Consider the following 18345-nt stretch of genomic DNA (forward strand, 5'->3'; position numbering starts at 1 on the left):
CAGGTAACAGGGCAAGTTATGAAATGACTCAAGCACTGAAGATCAAAGTTTTGTAGTGGCTTGCCCATGTGACAATGCACGGGTGAGCTGTAACAGAACGAAGAGATTTTTGTATGACTTCATTATGGAACAATGGGATGTGGAGGACATGGAATTGTGATTTTGAGACATCAGGTTTGCCTCCTTCTTGTATATGCTCTGCTGAGCTGCAATAGCAGATAAGGTGTGGAAAGATTCTTTTCCAGAGAAGCATGTGGGGGAAATAACATTCTTCAAAACTACTTTCAGGGCTTACAGAAATTTTAAGTCAAATCCTGGAGTAGGATTTGACAACTGTGCCTTTAACACAGACACCAAGTAGCTTCTGTACAAAGGACGGAAAATATATCATTTCTGTATCTTGCCCAGATCACTGGGGGCAGCTCATGAAATAGTGCATGGAGTGGTGGTTTGGGGTCTCTGTCTCAGTGGTAAGGACAGGGCCAGATGTGGGAGTGAGAACTCACACATCCATGTGGAAACAGGCTTCAATGAGGGAAGTTTCAACAAGGGAGCAAGCTTCATTAGTAAGCCTGAAGGAAGCTCTATTGCCATGCAGTTCACCCCAAAGCAATAAATCAAAAAAATATATCCACTCAAAGATTACTGAACCAGAGGATACAGACAAGGGGCCACTATTAGGTCATAGGGCTATTTTCTGACAAATTCTTACATTTTATTCTCTCCTTAACCACCACTGTATCCCAGCATTCTTAAGAAAGGAAAGAAGAGATGGAATATGTCACTGATGACTAAATCTTCCTTTAAAGCTGTTAGAATTTACAACAACAATAATTTTCTCAAAGGCAAAGATGACCCTTTCTCCTGGGCAGACCTAATATTTTGAATAGTCTATTAAAAATTATAACACCTCTTCATGGCAAAGTAAATATATATATAAAATGGGACAGACTTGTGATGTGACAACAAGGGTGCACTTTCCCTCCTTAGTCTTTGGTACCACTGTATTAGTCAGGGTTCTCCAGAGAAACAGAACCAAAAGGATGTACAGATATAAAGAGAGAAAGAGATTTATTTTAAGAAATTGGCTCATGCAATCATGGAGGCTGACAAGTCCCAAGACCTGCAAGTGGAGTCCACTGAACCCAGCTGGTGACCCAGGAGAGCCAATGTATCAGTTTCAGTCTGAAGACAGGAAAAAGCCAATGTCCCTGCTTGAAGGCCATCAGGTAGGAGGAATTCCCTTTTATTCAGGGTAAGGTCAGCTTTTATGTTCCATTTGGGACCTCAACTGATTAGATGAGGCCCACCCCCATTGGGGAGGGCAATCTGCTTTACTCAGTCTACGATTCAAATGTTAACCTCATCCAGAAACACCCTCAAGACACAACCCAGAATAATGTTTAACCAAATGTTGGGACACCCTGTGGCACAGTCAATTGACACATAAAAGTAACCATCACTACTCCCCACATGCCCAGTGGGTGAAAAGGCTACGATAATCAGCTCACAGGGAATGCCGGAATCTGTAAGGAGCAAATACCCAGGGAAGACAAACATGCATCTGACCCTGTGGGGAAGGGGCCATCTTCTAAGACTACTCCTGCTCCTTCCATCTAACAGCTGCTCTTTGTGAGCTCACTCAACTTTTATTCAAGGTCTTCACATAATGAACTATGTAAAGCTGTGTGCCACTATCCACCTAATAGAATGGCTACAATTAGAAACAAATACTGACAATACAAAGGGCTGATGGAGCAACTGGAACACTCATTCATTGCTGGAAGGGCTGTAAAATGGTGAAGCCACTTTAGAACACAGTTTGGCAACTGCTTGTAGAGTTAGATGTACACTTACCACATGACCCAGCAAACCCACTCAATGGTATTTACCCCGAAGAAATGAAAACTTATGTTCACACACAAGTCTGTATGTGACTGTTTATTGTAGCTGTATGCATGATCACCAAATATTAGAAACAATCCAAATGTCCTTCAATGGGTGAATAGATAAACAAACACCACACAATGGAATACTATTCAGCAATAAAAAGGAGCAAACGACTCATGCACAAATCTCAAAAGCATTATGTTGAGTGAAAGAAGTCGGTCTCAAAAGATTGAATACTTTATAATCCTACTTATATAATTTTTGAAAAGACAAAACTACAGTGATAGAGAATGGCTCAGTGATTGCCGGAGGGTAGAGGGAAGAAGATGGGTGTGACTAGAAGGGGAGAGTACAAGGTAGCTTTTGGGGCAACGGGACTATTCTGAATCCTGATTTGGGTGGTGGTTACACAAATCTATACGTGTGTCAACTTTCATAGAATTACACAACCCTCCCCCAACATCAAATTTACTATAAAATAATTAAAAAAAAATTTAAATCAAGTGGTTAAAAAAAAACCTGTATGCTATCCATTTTATGCACAGGATAAATGCACCTAGTGGAAAATACCTATGAACTGGGAGTCAGTCAACAGAAGCTGAATCCAGAATATACACACGCAGGTGGCAGTAACTCCCCGGCACCATTTGTACATTCTGATATACAAAGGGAGCAAATTACATTCTTGACTTGCTGTGCACGACCTGGTAATTCTCTGAAAACGCAAAACAGTTGTGATCTACGTAATTTCTTTCCCAGGAACTTTGCATTCACGGTCTCTGACAACAGCCTTAAGGGAGGAAATTTAGGCTTAGAGATAGATAGTAAAGGATTTGCCCTGGATTTTGATCTTGGTTCTGTCTGGTTTCCAAGTCACCATATAAAGCCATAGCAAGGATTACACTCTGATTCCTGTCTTTTCTCTGCTGAACCCTGAGCAGGCCCCTTAATCCTCTGTGCCTTTAAAACCCTGCTCTTCCTTTAAAGCAGTGGTTCTCAAGGAGGGGGTGGGGTGGGTGGGGGGGTGGGTAGGGGGAGAAAAGAATCTGCCCCCCGGGGGACATGTGGAAGTGTCTGGAGGCATTTTTAGTTGTGACAGCTAGGGAAGAGGATGCTATCTGGTGGGTAGAAGCCAGAGATGTTGCTAAACATCCTACAACACACAGGATGGCCCCCTGAACAAAGGATTATGCAGCCCAATATGTCACTAGTGCAGAGGTTGAGAACTTCCCAGAAACATGTATTAAACACATCCATGAGCCAGACATGTTTACGTTCTCATCTCATTTATCTCCTCAAAACCCTTTTGAGGTAGGTATTATTGACCCTAATTTATAGTTAAGAAGGTTGTTGCTCAGACGCGTAAAGGAATGTGCCCAGATCCCAATGGTGAGACAAGAGGCAGTGGGCATCCCAGGCCCTTGTGACTGCAAAGCGCAGGTCCCCATAGTGCGGTGCCCCCAATGCTGGGCTCCCTCTGTATACCTCCCTTCACTTCCATCTCCCCTGGTCTCAAAAATCACCTCTTAGCCCTAAGAGATCAGCACATAAGGGGGCGCTGCTGGGCTGGCAGATGGACACATCTTAATTCAAGGCTCCAGGAAATGGGTGGTTCACTAAGAACCACCCAGGATTGCTCCATCCATCCCTCCCTCTGCCCTCAGGGTACTAATGTGTGTCCTCCATCCAGACAGCCCAGAGACACTCCCAGTTGCACGTTCTTGGATGACTTCCTCTCCTCTCCTGCCAGCCCATGTTGTTGGACTCATCACCATGAGTGGGGCCCTCAGGCAGAGGGCCAGGGCCAGGGCCAGGGCGACGCGTCATAGAACATCACACTACAGTTTCCCACAATAACATCCGATGGGCAGGGTGTGCCTGAGAAAATCAGCAAAACACTTTAAAAACAAGTCCTATAATCACCCCTGAGTGATTCTGGTTCAATTTTACCCTTTCATATGAGTGTTGACAGTTCCAGCAGTTAAAAATGGGGTGTGGTAAGACAGAGGGGAGAGAATAGAGAAAGAAAGAAAAAGAGAAGTAGGAAAACAGAGGGAAGGCAGAGGAACAGCATGACAGGAGGGAAGAACATAAGCCTAAAGCTTAACATGAAACTCAAAACACAGACAACCTCATGACAAATGAGGAAGAACCCCAAGACTGGGGACCCACTGGCAAATGAAGTGGGACCACATCAATGGAAGCTGCTGCAGAATTACTCCAGATAACTGCAGCCAGCCTCAGAGCGCACCACCCACTGCAGTTCCTGAACTTGGCAAAGCCAAGTCAATCCCTGACGCGGCTCCGGGGCTGGTCACTGCGCTGTCCAGCTGCCAGGTAGCCTGCAGCCCACCCTCCTCCCCGCCCAGCCACAGCACTCACAGTTCCAGGATCAGGATGACGTCCGTCTTGTTCTCATAAACCTCGTGCAGGGTGATGACGTTGGGGTGCTGGATCTCCTTCAGGATGCTGACCTCCCTCTCGATATCCTCACGGCTCACGCCCCGCCGGCTGGATTTGGTCCTCCTTTTCTTGATGAATTTGGCGGCATACTGGAGACCGGTGCTTTTCTCACGGCATTTCTTCACGACTGCAAACTGCCCACTGAAGAGAGAAGGCAGAAGAGGTCCCAGGTCATTTATACATTCTTTATTGTTCACTAAAACCCAGGTTTGGGCAAGGATGTGACCCCATGCCGGTGAGGGGGGTGGGGGTGGGGGGGCGGGAGGACAACAGGATTATAAATAGGAGAGTCCAAATTGTGGGAAATTAACAAATTCAACAGAGAAATTTCTTCTATATTTCAGTTCCATTAAGCCTGTCTCTTTACGAACACTGTTGCAAAGAACAAAAATTTATTTTCTTGAATTAAATTTTATTAACTGGTAATATGCCCCCGTTTCTCTGCTCTCCTCCTTCTCCCCCATTTCAGATTCAGGGACCACGGGAAGGAGCTCCCTCCTGTCTGACCTCATTTCCTTGTTCTTATCCTGTATGTCTAGGAAAGCAAGGGATCGGGACCAACAGAAAAATATATAGGGCCCTGCCTTCAATGACGTATTTCTAGCACCAATATTTGTCAACTGAAACACTCAAAACAACAACAAACAATACAGGTATACCTCATTTTATTGTGCTTCGCTTTACTGTGCTTCATAGATATTTTTACAATTTGAAGGTTTCTGGCAACCCAGTATTGAGCAAGCCTGTTGGCTCCATTTTTCCAACAGCATTTGCTCACTTTGTGTCTGTGTCAGATTTTGGTAATTCTTGCAAAATTTCAAACTTTTTGATAATTGTTATATTTGTTATCGTCATCTGTGATCAGTGACCTTTGATGTTATCCCTGAAAAAAGATTACAACTCACTGAAGGCTCAGATGATTGTTAGCATTTTTTGGCAATAAATTATTTTTTAACTAAGGTATCTACATTGTTTTGTTTTGTTTTTGCTTTAGATAAAATGCTATTGCACACCTAACAGACTACAGTATAGTATAAACATAGCTTTTATATGCATTGAGAAACCAAAAAATGCCTGTGACTCACTTTATTGTAATATTTGCTGCATTGCCGTGGTCTGGAAATGAACCTGCGATGTCTCTGAGTCTGCCTGTGTATATTTTGTTCAAACTTCAGGGACTGATAAGTCACGTGACCTAAGTAAGACCTTTTGGAGAATGTGAGACAAAGATTTTTTTCTGAGACACTTTGACCCCCAAAAGCTGCTGCCAGTCATCTTGTGACCACTCTTGATCTAAAGCAGAGGCAAAGCTGGTAAAAGGAAAGAAACCAGTAACACTGCAGTAACACTGTGGAGTGGCTGGATCAACCTTAGCCTGAAGTTATCTGCCTTTAGATTTTTCAGCAACATAAGCCAATAAAATTCCCTTTACTACTAAAACCAGTTTGATTTGGGTTTTTTATTTCTTGCAGAGGAAAGCATCCTAAGTTCGACAGCAAGCAACCAGAGTCTCCTATCCACACATAAAAGAATATAATAACAGAGCTTGACACAAAATAGTAAAGTGACTATGTAAGCAGCTGAGATCTTGAGAAGCAAGTAGGCTACCCTGAAAGTAAGTGAAACACAATGGAAGGATGCTTCCTGTGTCAATGGTTGCACCCTCACTTCCTCCCTAACACCCTAGTGCCCGGGGCCCATCCACCCATCACAAGATCTGTATATTTCTTGGCACCTTCTGGGAACTGCTATGTGGAGAATTATCACAGTTATTTCTAGCTAGCTTTATTCTCCTCACATGAAGACAAAAGGGATAGAAAAATCAAATTAAGGCTAATATTTTGATGTTAAAGAATCGATACTTTAAAACGTTACTCATTTACTTTGGCAGCAGGAGGCCAGTGAAGAAAAAATACATAATGAAGGATTATTTTTATAGCAGTGTCAATTTTTTTGCATGACAACTTATTAATACCATCTCTCCCCCTGCAGCAGGAGAGCAGAGAAGCTGAAGAATAAATCACATCGGAACACTAGCACCTATTGCCCTTAAACTCACAACCTTAAAGAGTCATGGGATCTGTTATGACTTTATTACAACCATTTCCTGATTTCTTTGGGGAGTGAAGAACTGGGCTTTCTCTCTAGCGGGGGGTGGGAGGTGGGAGGTGAGCAGCAGAGATGGGGCTTATGGAGGAAAGAGAAAAAACAGCCTGAATACAAAACAAAGGTAGTTACTGCTTTACAGAGGCCAGTGAAGTGGTGCTTGTATCCCCTCTCCTCTCAAAGACAGTATCATGTCCCCACTGAGCGCTCTCAAGGGGCCCCAGGCCAGCCCAGGACCCCCAACCCATAGCAACCCATGCTTCCAGGAGCTGGGCCTTGCACATATCTTGCAGTCACAGTCACTTGTCTCAGGGGCTGTAAAGGCAGACTCAAGGCAAACTCAGTGGTTTGAATCACACTGCTTTAAAAAAGAAAAGCAAAGAGCCAAAAGCCTGCTGAATGCAAGCCTAAACTCAAAGGCTATCCCGAATGTGTTTTCACTGCCAAATGTTCCATGCTGACTTTTTTTTTTTAAAGTTTTGGACATTCTTTTTTTTTTTAAGCTAAACTTTAAAAAAAAATTTATTTATTTATGGCTGCATTGGGTCTTCGTTGCTGCGCACAGGCTTTCTCTAGTTGCGGCAAGCGGGAGCTACTCTTCATTGAGGTGTGTGGGCTTCTCATTGCGGTGGCTTCTCTTGTTGCGGAGCACGGGCTCTAGGCACGTGGGCTTCAGTAGTTGTGGCACACGGGCTCAGCAGTTGTGGCTCGCGGGCTCTAGAGCGCAGGCTCAGTAGTTGTGGCGCATGGGCTTAGTTGCTCCGCAGCATGTGGGATCTTCCCGGACCAGGGCTCAAACCCGTGTCCCCTGCACTGGCAGGTGGATTCTTAACCACTGTGCCACCAGGAAAACCCTTCATGTTGACCTTTGATGCTTTTAATTATGGGAAGTGAGAGCATCAGACCCCCCAACCCTAAGGGCTGGGTTCAGGCATGGTTCTGAACATCCTATGTGTCGAGGCCAGTAGTGTGTGCACAGATCTAAGCTGACCATGTTGCCCAGGTTTGCAGCGAAACATCTGGAACCCATCCCCTCACCAAATCATTGATCCCTCACTCACACTTCAGGGTCCCCTTATGAGGGGTGCTGGTGGGAGAGGAGGGGCCGGCAGGTGGGAAAGGCCCCTGTGCAGGACAGGATGTGATTCTAGTGCCCCACGGCAGCATGCTAGCGTTCTGGATAACCTTGGCTGCAGAGGGTCAGGCGAGGGTGTAGAACAATTTTGGAAAACACCTTTTAGACTTATCTCAATGCTGTCTCTTTAAAGACACTTTTCCTTATTTATTGCCAACTCTTGAACAATCTGCCTCCCCACCCCCTTGCTCCAATGAGTGCTGCACCCCTGAGTCCACAGGGAACCTCATACCCCTCTGTGGCGCCTGCTGTTTCCTGTTTCTTGCCCATTTCCACCCCTCCCAAGACCGTAATCCCTTCAGGACCAAGGGCTGTCGGGTGCATCTTCTGTCCCCGAGGCCCTTGGTGCAGAGCCTCGCCAGGAGCCCATGCACAATGCTGATGTCCTGTTCTTGAATTCCAAATCTATAATCCTAAAAACCACAGGTGCTAAACTGAAGCTGCCTCAACTGTAATTCCATAGAGCCGTGGAGCCATGAGGGGCACAGACTGCCTGTATTTGAATGCCTAGTAGCTGTGTACCTGTGGGCTTACTTAACCTACTTAACCACTCTGCCTCACTTTCCTTACCTGTAAAGTGGGTACAATATAGTGCCTACCTTGGAGGGTTGTTGGGATGGAGGGAGCTAAATGAGCTAAGATGGGTCAAGTGGTTAGAACAGTTCCTGGCAATAGTAAATCTTCAGTAACTGTGAGCTATTTTCTTCCAAAACTGGAGGATTTTTTGTTTTTTTTTAATTTATTTTTTGGCTGCGTTGGGTCTTCATTGCTGCGTGTGGGCTTCCTCTAGTTGTGGTGAGCGGGGGCTACTCTTCTTTGCGGTGCACGTGCTTCTCACTGTGGTGGCTTCTCTTGCTGCGGAGCACGGGCTCTAGGCATGTGGGCTTCAGTAGTTGTGGCACGCGGGCTCAGTAGTTGCGGCTCACGGGCTCTAGTGCGCAGGCTCAGTAGTTGTGGCGCACAGGCTTAGTTGCTCTGTGGCCTGTGGGATCTTCCCGGACCAGGGCTCAAACTCATGTCCCTCTGCCTTGGCAGGCGGATTCTTAACCACTGCGCCACCAGGGAAGTCCCCAAAACTGGAGTTATTGTCATTAGCTCACGGTTGGTCAAATCTCAAAGCGCTGCAGTATTACCCCCAAAATGTCACCTCTCATGACTGCCTGGGGGAAGAGAGCCCTAAAAGGAAAAGCAACACAAAACACACACACAACAGGGCAATGCTCTGTTAAAGTATGTAAAACTGCTGCTAAATCTGGAGGCTGGCTCCAGCCTTCCAACACAGCCTCCCGTCCCCCTTCTTCTCACTGCCCCACCCCGAGGGGGAGGAGCTGCTCAGGACTCCTGCTCCCTGAAGCTGGCTGCACTCAGTGCCTGGGACGAGGATGGAGTCCCAGCTGAGCCACATGCAAGGCCCACGGGGAGGGGCTTGGTGTGACTCGGTGATGCTCGTCGGGCATTGCCACAGGGCCACCTCCTCAGGCGACCAGCAGGCTGAGGACAGACTCCTCGGAGAAGACATTCGTCTCTAACACAGTGATTTGCTTTGCGAGGCCTAATTCCAGTTGGGCTCTTGGTTAACTGCTGCTGCCATCCTTCCCTGCCTGGGCACCTGGCCCCCGTCTCCCTCACGCCCACATTCCACCCTGGATTTGGCCACATTGGGGGAAAGTCCTCTTCTCCAACCCCCCCACCCCCGCTGAAAAGACAATTTGCTTGGGATTTTTGTGGCAAGTGCTTTTAAATTGTGGGCTCCCAGAGCAACATCCTGATCCAGCTTGCAGGGTGAGCTCCGGGCAGGAGGAGAGTAAGCACACACAGAGAAGCCAGGCCACCATTGCTGCCCACTTGGGGGACTGCTTGTCGCTCCAGCCCCCCTCCCGTGACGAACACACGAGGCTCCTCAGTGAATGATGCCCACACAGGCTGCGGTGCCGGTTCCATGGATAGGGAATGTACCTTCCTCACTAGAAAACAAAAACTCACTGTATACTATTATTTAAACTTGACGAAACAGAGTACAGGCTATCCTCATTTTTTGTGGGATCCATATTTGTGAATTCACTTACTCCCTAAAATTTATTTTTAACCTAAAAAATCAATACTCGCAGTACTTTTGTGGTCATTTGTGGATTTGACTAGTCAGATGGGCATGTTCCCAGCTGAGCTCAGTCAAGGCCACACTCTGCCTTCCTTTTTCAGCTCTCACACTGTAAACAGTGTCCACTTTACAGTCTGTTTAGTGCCATGGTTTTTTGTTTTGTTTTGTTTTGTTTTTTGTTTTGGGATTTTTTTAAGATTGCATTTTGTGTTTTTTGTTTGTGATTTCGCTATTTAAAATGGCCCCTAAGCATGGCATTGAAGTGCTGTCCAGTGTTTCTTAAGCACGGAGGCTATGGTGCACCTTACAGAGAAAACGTGTGCTAGATAAGCGGTGTTGGCTGTGAGTTCAAAGTTAGTGAATCAACGATATATATTAAATAAGGTGCCTTTAAACAGAAACACACATCAAACAAGGTTATGCATTGATCTGTTGGTGAAAATGTGACCAGAGGCTCACCGGTACCTAACCTTGTATGTCCTCCAGAACCAATGGTTCAGTATCCGTTATTCAGTGTTTGTGGTGAATTTATAGAACATACCACAATGAGAATTAACTGCATGTCATTTTTAAAAACTCTACTAACCTTCCATCATTTAATAACTGACAGTTTGCTGCACTAGGTACAGACAGCCACACTCATTTTAAAATGAAAACTTTCAATTCAATGTAATAAACATTTATTAACCTCTACTGGCCAGATGAGTATAAAAAGAAGGAGACCCATCCCTGCATTAAAGACTTACCTACTAAAAAAATGTGTTTTAAACATAATCACAAATTTTATTAAAAAGAGAAAAACTTAGAGGGCAGACAGCAGAAGCAATAAGAACTACAATCCTGCAGCCTGGGGAAAAAAAACCACATTCACAGAAAGATAGACAAGGTGAAAAGGCAGAGGGCTATGTACCAGATGAAGGAAGAAGATAAAACCCCAGAAAAACAACTAAATGAAATGGAGATAGGCAATCTTCCAGAAAAAGAATGCAGAATAATGATAGTGAAGATGATCCAGGACCTCAGAAAAAGAATAGACGCAAAGATCGAGAAGACGAAAGAAATGTTTAACAAAGATCTAGAAGAATTAAAGAACAAACAAACAGAGATGAACAATACAATAACTGAAATGAAAAATACACTAGAAGCAATCAGTAGCAGAATAACAGAGGCAGAAGAACGGATAAGTGACCTGGAGGACAGAATGGTGGAATTCAGTGCCGCAGAACAGAATAAAGAAAAACGAATGAAAAGAAATAAAGACAGCCTAAGAGACCTCTGGGACAACATTAAATGCAACAACATTTGCATTATAGGGGTCCCAGAAGGAGAAGAGAGAGAGAAAGGACCCGAGAAAATATTTGAAGAGATTATAGTCGAAAACTTCCCTAACATGGGAAAGGAAATAGCCACCCAAGTCCAGGAAGCGCAGAGAGTCCCAGGCAACATAAACCCAAGGAGAAACATGCCGAGGCACATAGTAATCAAATTTGCAAAAATTAAACACAAAGAAAAATTATTGAAAGCAGCAAGGGAAAAATGACAAAAAACATACAAGGGAACTCCCATAAGGTTAACAGCTGATTTCTCAGCAGAAACTCTAAAAGACAGAAGGGAGTGGCATGATATACTTAAAAGTGATGAAAGGGAAGAATCTAAAACCAAGATTACTCTACCTGGCAAGGATCTCATTCAGATTCAACAGAGAAATCAAAAGCTTTACAGACAAGCAAAAGCTAAGAGAATTCAGCACCACCAAACCAGCTCTACAACAAATGCTAAAGGAACTTCCCTAAGTGGGAAACACAAGAGAAGAAAAGGACCTACAAAAACAAACCCAAAACAATTAAGAAAATGGTCATAGGAACATACATATCAATAATTACCTTAAATGTGAATGGATTACATGCTCCAACCAAAAGACACAAGCTTGCTGAATGGATACAAAAACAAGACCCATACATATGCTGTCTACAAGACACCCACTTCAGACCTAGGGACACGTACAGACTGAGAGTGAGGGGATGGAAAAAGATATTCCATGCAAATGGAAATCAAAAGAAAGCTGGAGTAGCAATACTCATATCAGATAAAATACACTTTAAAATACAGAATGTTACAAGAGACAAAGAAGGACACTACATAATGATCAAGGATCAATTCAAGAAGAAGATATAACAATTATAAATATATATGCACCCAACATAGGAACACCTCAATACATAAGGCAACTGCTAACAGCTATAAAACAGGAAATCGACAGTAACACAGTAATACTGGGGGACTTTAACACCTCACTTAACACCAATGGACAGATCATCCAAACAGAAAATTAATAAGGAAACAGAAGTTTTAAGTGACACAATGGACCAGCTAGATTTAATTGATATTAATAGGACATTCCATCCAAAAACAGCAGATTACACTTCCTTCTCAAGTGCACATGGAACATTCTCCAGGATAGATCACATCTTGGGTCACAAATCAAGCCTCAGTAAATTTAAGAAAATTGAAATCATATCAAGCATCTTTTCTGACCACAATGCTATGAGATTAGAAATCAATCACAGGGAAAAAAACGTAAAAAACACAAACACATGGAGGCTAAACAATACGTTATTAAATAACCAAGAGATCACTGAAGAAATCAAAGAGGAAATAAAAAAATGCCTAGAGACAAATGACAATGAAAACACGAAGATCCAAAACCTATGGGATGCAGCAAAAGCAGTTCTAAGAGGGAAGGTGATAGCAATACAATCCTACTTCAAGAAACAGCAAACATTGCAAATAAACAATCTAACCTTACACCTAAAGGAACTAGAGAAATAAGAACAAACAAAACCCAAAGTTAGCAGAAGGAAAGAAATCATAAAGATCAGAGCAGAAATAAGTGAAATAGAAACAAAGAAAACAATAGCAAAGATCAATAAAACTAAAAGCTGGTTCTTTGAGAAGATAAACAAAATTGATAAACCATTAGCTAGACAAATCAAGAAAACGAGGGAAAGGACTCAAATCAATAAAATTAGAAATGAAAAAGGAGAAGTTAGAACAGACACTGTAGAATTACAAAGCATCCTAAGAGACTACTACAAGCAACTCAATGCAATTAAATGGACAACCTGGAAGAAATGGACAAGTTCTTAGAAAGGTATAACCTTCCAAGACTGAACCAGGAAGAAATAGAAAATATGAACAGACCAATCACAAGTAGTGAAATTGAAACTGTGATGAAAATTCTTCCAACAAACAAAAGTCCAGGACCAGATGGCTTCACAGGTGAATTCTATCAAACATTTAGAGAAGAGCTAACACCCATCCTTCTCAAATTCTTTCAAAAATTTGCAGAGGAAGGAAAACTCCCAAACTCATTCTATGAGGCTACCATCACCCTGATACCAAAACCAGACAAAGATAGTACAAAAAAAGAAAACTATAGAGCAATATCACTGATGAATATAGATGCAAAAATCCTCAACAAAATACTAGCAAACAGAATCCAACAGCACATTAAAAGGATCATACACCATGATCAAGTGGGATTTATCCCAGGGATGCAAGGATTCTTCAATATATGCAAATCAATCAATGTGATACACCATATTAACAGATTGAAGAATAAAAACCATATGATCATCTCAATAGATGCAGAAAAAGCTTTTGACAAAATTCAACACCCATTTATGATAAAAACTCTCCGGAAAGTATGCACAGCGGGAACCTACTTCAACATAATAAAGGCCATATACGACAAACCCACAGCAAACATCATTCTCAATGGTGAAAAACTGAAAGCATTTCCTCTAAGATCAGGAACGAGACAAGGATGTCCACTCTCACCCCTATTATTCAACATAGTTTTGGAAGTCCTACCCATGGCAGTCAGGGAAGAAAAAGAAATAAAAGGAATACAAATTGCAAAAGAAGAAGTAAAACTGTCACTGTTTGCAGATACTCTACATAGAGAATCCTAGAGATGCCACCAGAAAACTACTAGAGCTAATCAATGAATTTGGTAAAGTTGCAGGATACAAAATTAATGCACAGAAATCTCTTGCATTCCTATACACTAATGATGAAAAATCTGAAAGTGAAATTAAGGAAATACTCCCATTTACCATTGCAACAAAAAGAATAAAATACCTAGGAATAAACCTACCTAGGGAGACAAAAGACCTGTATGCAGAAAACTATAAGACAGTGATGAAAGAAATTAAAGATGATACCACAGATGGAGAGATATACCATGTTCTTGGATTGGAAGAATCAATATTGTGAAAATGACTATACTACCCAAAGCCATCTACAGATTCAATGCAATCCCTATCAAATTACCAATGGCATTTTTTACAGAACTAGAACAAAAAATCTTAACATTTGTATGGAGACAAAAAATACCCCAAATAGCCAAAGCAGCCTTGAGGGGAAAAAATGGAGCTGGAGGAATCAGACTCCCTGACTTCAGATTATACTACAAAGCTACAGTAATCAAGACAATATGGTACTGGCACAAAAACAGAAATATAGATCAATGGAACAGGATAGAATGCCCAGAGAAAACCCACGCACCTATGGTCAACTAACATATGACAAAGGAGCAAGGATATACAATGAAGAAAAGACAGTCTCTTCAATAAGTGGTGCTGGGTAAACTGGACAGCTACATGTAAAAGAATGAAATTAGAACACTCCCTAATACCATACACAAAAATAAACTCAAAAAAACAAAAAAAAAAAAAAAAGAGAAAAACTTTAGCTAAAAGGAGCAAAGCTTCATATAAAACAACCTAATCTAATTTCCAATCTGATTTTTTGGTCTAATTTACCAATATATCTAATTTAAACAGTACCCTTGTAGTCACTCAGTGAACTGTATCCAGGATGCTATGCAAGGTGTTTTACACGTATTATCTTATTAATAACCACAACTATGGGATTCACATTATCACCTTCTCTTCTATCAATGAGAAAACCAAGCCTCAGAGAGATTTTTAAAAATCGCCCCAAATCATTCAGGAAGTAAGTTGCATAATTGAGAAATGAATTCAAACCCAAGTGCATTTGCCTCCAAAGCTCTATTCACTGAGCACAGTTGCTGTGCTGGGCTTGTGTCCATTTTTCTGAAATACAAGCCACTCCTGTGAAGTCACAGACAGGACTGGAGCATCATTCAGGGAATAGTTTTGTGAGGGCAAGGCAAAGAGAGGGAGGGGCCTTGTGGTTAAGTAAGTTTGGGCAATGCAGCCTTCTCCTCCCCACTGAAAACTCAGACAGCGTTTTAATTAACTGAAACCATGGCTTTAACACGCTCAGAGGGGCTCTGCAATAAAGAGAGAACCCTGTTTGTATGTGTGCTTAGGAAGCACGATACCAACAATGAGAAAGAAACACAGAAGGTTCATTCTCAAAGTCAGCACACAAGGATCACACACATTTGGTGAAGCATTTGTGTATATTTCACTGCACATTAAAAATAAACTTGTTGTGGGACTTCCCTAGTGGTCCAGTGGTAAAGCCTTCCAATGCAGGGGACGCGGGTTCGATCTCTGGTCAGGGAACTAAGATCCCACATGCTGCAGGGCAACTGAGCCAGTGCACCTCAACTAGAGAGAGAAAACCCGCACGCCACAACTAGAGAGAAGCCCGTGCACTGCAACGAAGAGCCCATGTGCTGCAACGAAAGATCCTGCATGCCACAATGAAGATCCTGCGTGCCACAACTAAGACCCCATGTAGCCAAAAATAATACATACATACATACATAAATAAATAAACCTGTTGAACTTTGTTTAATCCAGTCAGGATTTTATTTTATTTTACCTTATTTTATTTTGGCTGGGTTGGGTCTTTGCTGTGTGCGAGTGGGTGCTACCCTTTGTTGCGGTGCACAGGCTTCTTATTGCGGTGGCTTCTCTTTTTGTGGTGCACAGGCTCTAGGCGTATGGGCTTCAGTAGTTGCAGCACGTGGGCTCTATAGTTGTGGCACATGGGCCCTAGAGCGCAGGCTCAGTAGTTGTAGAGCTTAGTTGCTCCACAGCATGTGGGATCTTCCCGGACCAGGGATTGAACCTGTGTCCCCTGCACTGGCAGGCAGATTCTTAACCACTGCACCACCAGGGAAGTCCCCAGGTTTTGTTTTCAAATTCATTTCTCTGTGGCAGTTTTGCTCTCACTTGGGGAAAGACTGGATGGACACACAATGTCAGAGAAAATGCTGCATTTAGAATGAAGAGCAAACTGGCTGGAGTGACAGAGTGACAATTTTTTCTGCCTTATGGGTTGGTGCCTACCCTAGGGCCTGACATTTTCATCATCGACCTTGATCCAGACACTACATTTGAACAAGCTCCCACCAAGGAAGGTGGGTGCAGATTCAAAAAGAGTGACTAAAACAGGGTGTAATTTATTCTTTGATTTTAAATATGTATCTACCCAGTGCATATGACAGTTAAAATTATTTTTGGTAACTATTTATGATTGTGACTTCCCCACATTAATGCTGGAAACAGATTTGGATTAAATCAAACAGCTGATCAGTTCCATCTCTCCCCATCCTCCCAAGATTTGCAAAAAGGTTTTTAATTAACACAAAATAATTTTTACTTTTGAATTCATATATCAAGCCCGTGGCAATATTTTAGTGCCGGTTTATGGGTCATCTATTTTTCTTGAAGAGCTGCGTTCTGAGAGTGGCATTGACTCAAATCCTGCTAGAATACTGAAATTACAGATCTTATATAAGAGGTGAGGTGACAGAAAAGATTTTTCAAGGATGAGTTAACATTTGATAATAATTCACATTTATGGCAGGGGATACAAACCCCAAAGGGTTTATAGAATGAGGGAGGGAGAAGCATGTAACACTGTAATGTGGAAAGGGCCACAAACAGGACATAGCCACTTGGGGCCACTCCAGGGGAGAGGGTGAGTTCAGGAGGCCCAGGTTGTGTCCTGAAGGCTGGGCTCCAGCCAGGAGAGGAAGAAAGTGTGTGTTGGAGGGACGGCTTCCAAGAGCAGGAAGAGCGTGACCCGAGGCAGGGAGGCATGAAAGAGACTGCATAATATTTCTGAGGGAGGAGGAAGTGATGGGGGAGGTATGAGGGATCCCCACAAACATGGCCCTTCCCAGAGTGCAGCAATGCCAGCCCCAACTCTGCCAACAACATGGGAAAGCAGGGACCTCGCTGAGCCTCAGTTTCCACATCTGTGCAAGGGCAATGGCAACATGAAATGAGGCCATGCATGTGAGTGCAGCACATCAAGCACATGTAAAGAATGAAACTTAGCATGCTGTCTCAGCTTCAGATTTCTCAAAGAAGCCAAGATGGTAGTATTTCAGAGGCTGAAAAGCAGCGCCTAATTTCTTCTTGGCATTTTTCTTTCCAACATCTTTGAAATCTGAGTGTTAAGTCTCTACATTTTTTTTCCCCATTAGGACTCAACAAAGTTATCTTCATTTTGGATGGGACCTATTTGATTTTTCCCCCCTTGGTTCCTAAAGGACCTTGTGGCTTTGTTTGTATGCTGAAGTTTTAGCCTGTGGGTAGGTGATGGGAAGCAGATTGAATTTTGTAAAGATGGCCTCAGCCATATCTTCCATCTCACATGCTCTTCCGCAGTGTGGCCCTGCCTCTCCCATCATCCTGGTTCCCTGGAATCTGAGCGTTGCTTGACCACTAGAATGTGGCAGAGGTGATTCTGGGGTTTCTGCCTGGGTTGCTCAGCATGCACATTCTTGGGAGTTCCCTCTGGGAACACAGCCACCATGCTGGGAGAAGCCCGAGCTCTTTGGAGAGGCCATGTGGATGTGCTCCCGTCAATAGCTCCAGCTGAGCTGACAGTAGCTTTAGAAGGCCAGCCAGGAGATTGGTTTAAGATGGCGGAGTAGAAGGACGTGCACTCACTCCCTCTGGCAAGAGCACCGGAATCACAACTAACTGCTGAACAATCATCGACAGGAAGACACTGGAACCCACCAAAAAAGATACCCCACATACAAAGACAAAGGAGAAGCCACAGTGAGATGGTAAGAGGGGTGCAATCACAATAAAATCAAATCCCATAACTGCTGGGTGGGTGACTCACTAACTGGAGAACACTTATACCATGGAAGTCCACCCACTGGAGTGAAGGTTCTGAGCCCCACGTCAGGCTTCCCAACTTGGGGGCCCAGCAACGGGAGGAGGAATTCCTAGAGAATCAGACTTCAAAAGCTAGCGAGATTTGATTGTAGGACGTTGACAGGACTGGGGGAAACAGAAACTCCACACTTGGAGGGCACACACAAAGTAGTGTGTGCATTGGGACCTAGGGGAAGGAGCAGTGACCCCATAGGAGACTGAACCAGACCTACCTGCTAGTGTTGGAGGGTCACCTGTAGAGGTGGGGGGTGGCTGTGGCTCACCATGGGGACAAGGACACAGGGAGCAGAAGTTCTGGGGAGTACTCCTTGGCATGAGTCCTCCCAGAGTCCGCCATTAGTCCCACCAAAGAGCCGGGTAGGCTACAGTGTTGGGTCGCCTCAGGCCAAACAACCAACAGGGATGGAACCCAGCCCCACCCATCAACAGACAAGTGGATTAAAGTTTTACTGAGCTCTGCCCACAAGAGAAACACCCAGCTCTACCCACCACCAGTCCCTCCCATCAGGAAA

General features: G+C 43.6%; 1 protein-coding gene across 4 annotated transcripts in view; it reads right to left on the reverse strand.

Moving 5' to 3' along the window:
• Nucleotides 1-18345, reverse strand: part of DAPK1 (death associated protein kinase 1) — a 210895-nt gene that overhangs the window by 97963 nt on the left and 94587 nt on the right. For all 4 annotated transcript variants that reach the window (XM_057549198.1, XM_057549201.1, XM_057549199.1 and 1 more), the window contains exon 3: nt 4273-4494. In XM_057549198.1, coding sequence (XP_057405181.1) covers nt 4273-4494 — 222 coding nt within the window. The remainder of the gene's footprint in view (nt 1-4272; nt 4495-18345) is intronic.

Source organism: Balaenoptera acutorostrata, chromosome 6, assembly GCF_949987535.1.
Source record: "Balaenoptera acutorostrata chromosome 6, mBalAcu1.1, whole genome shotgun sequence".
Classification (NCBI taxonomy): Eukaryota; Metazoa; Chordata; class Mammalia; order Artiodactyla; family Balaenopteridae; genus Balaenoptera; species Balaenoptera acutorostrata.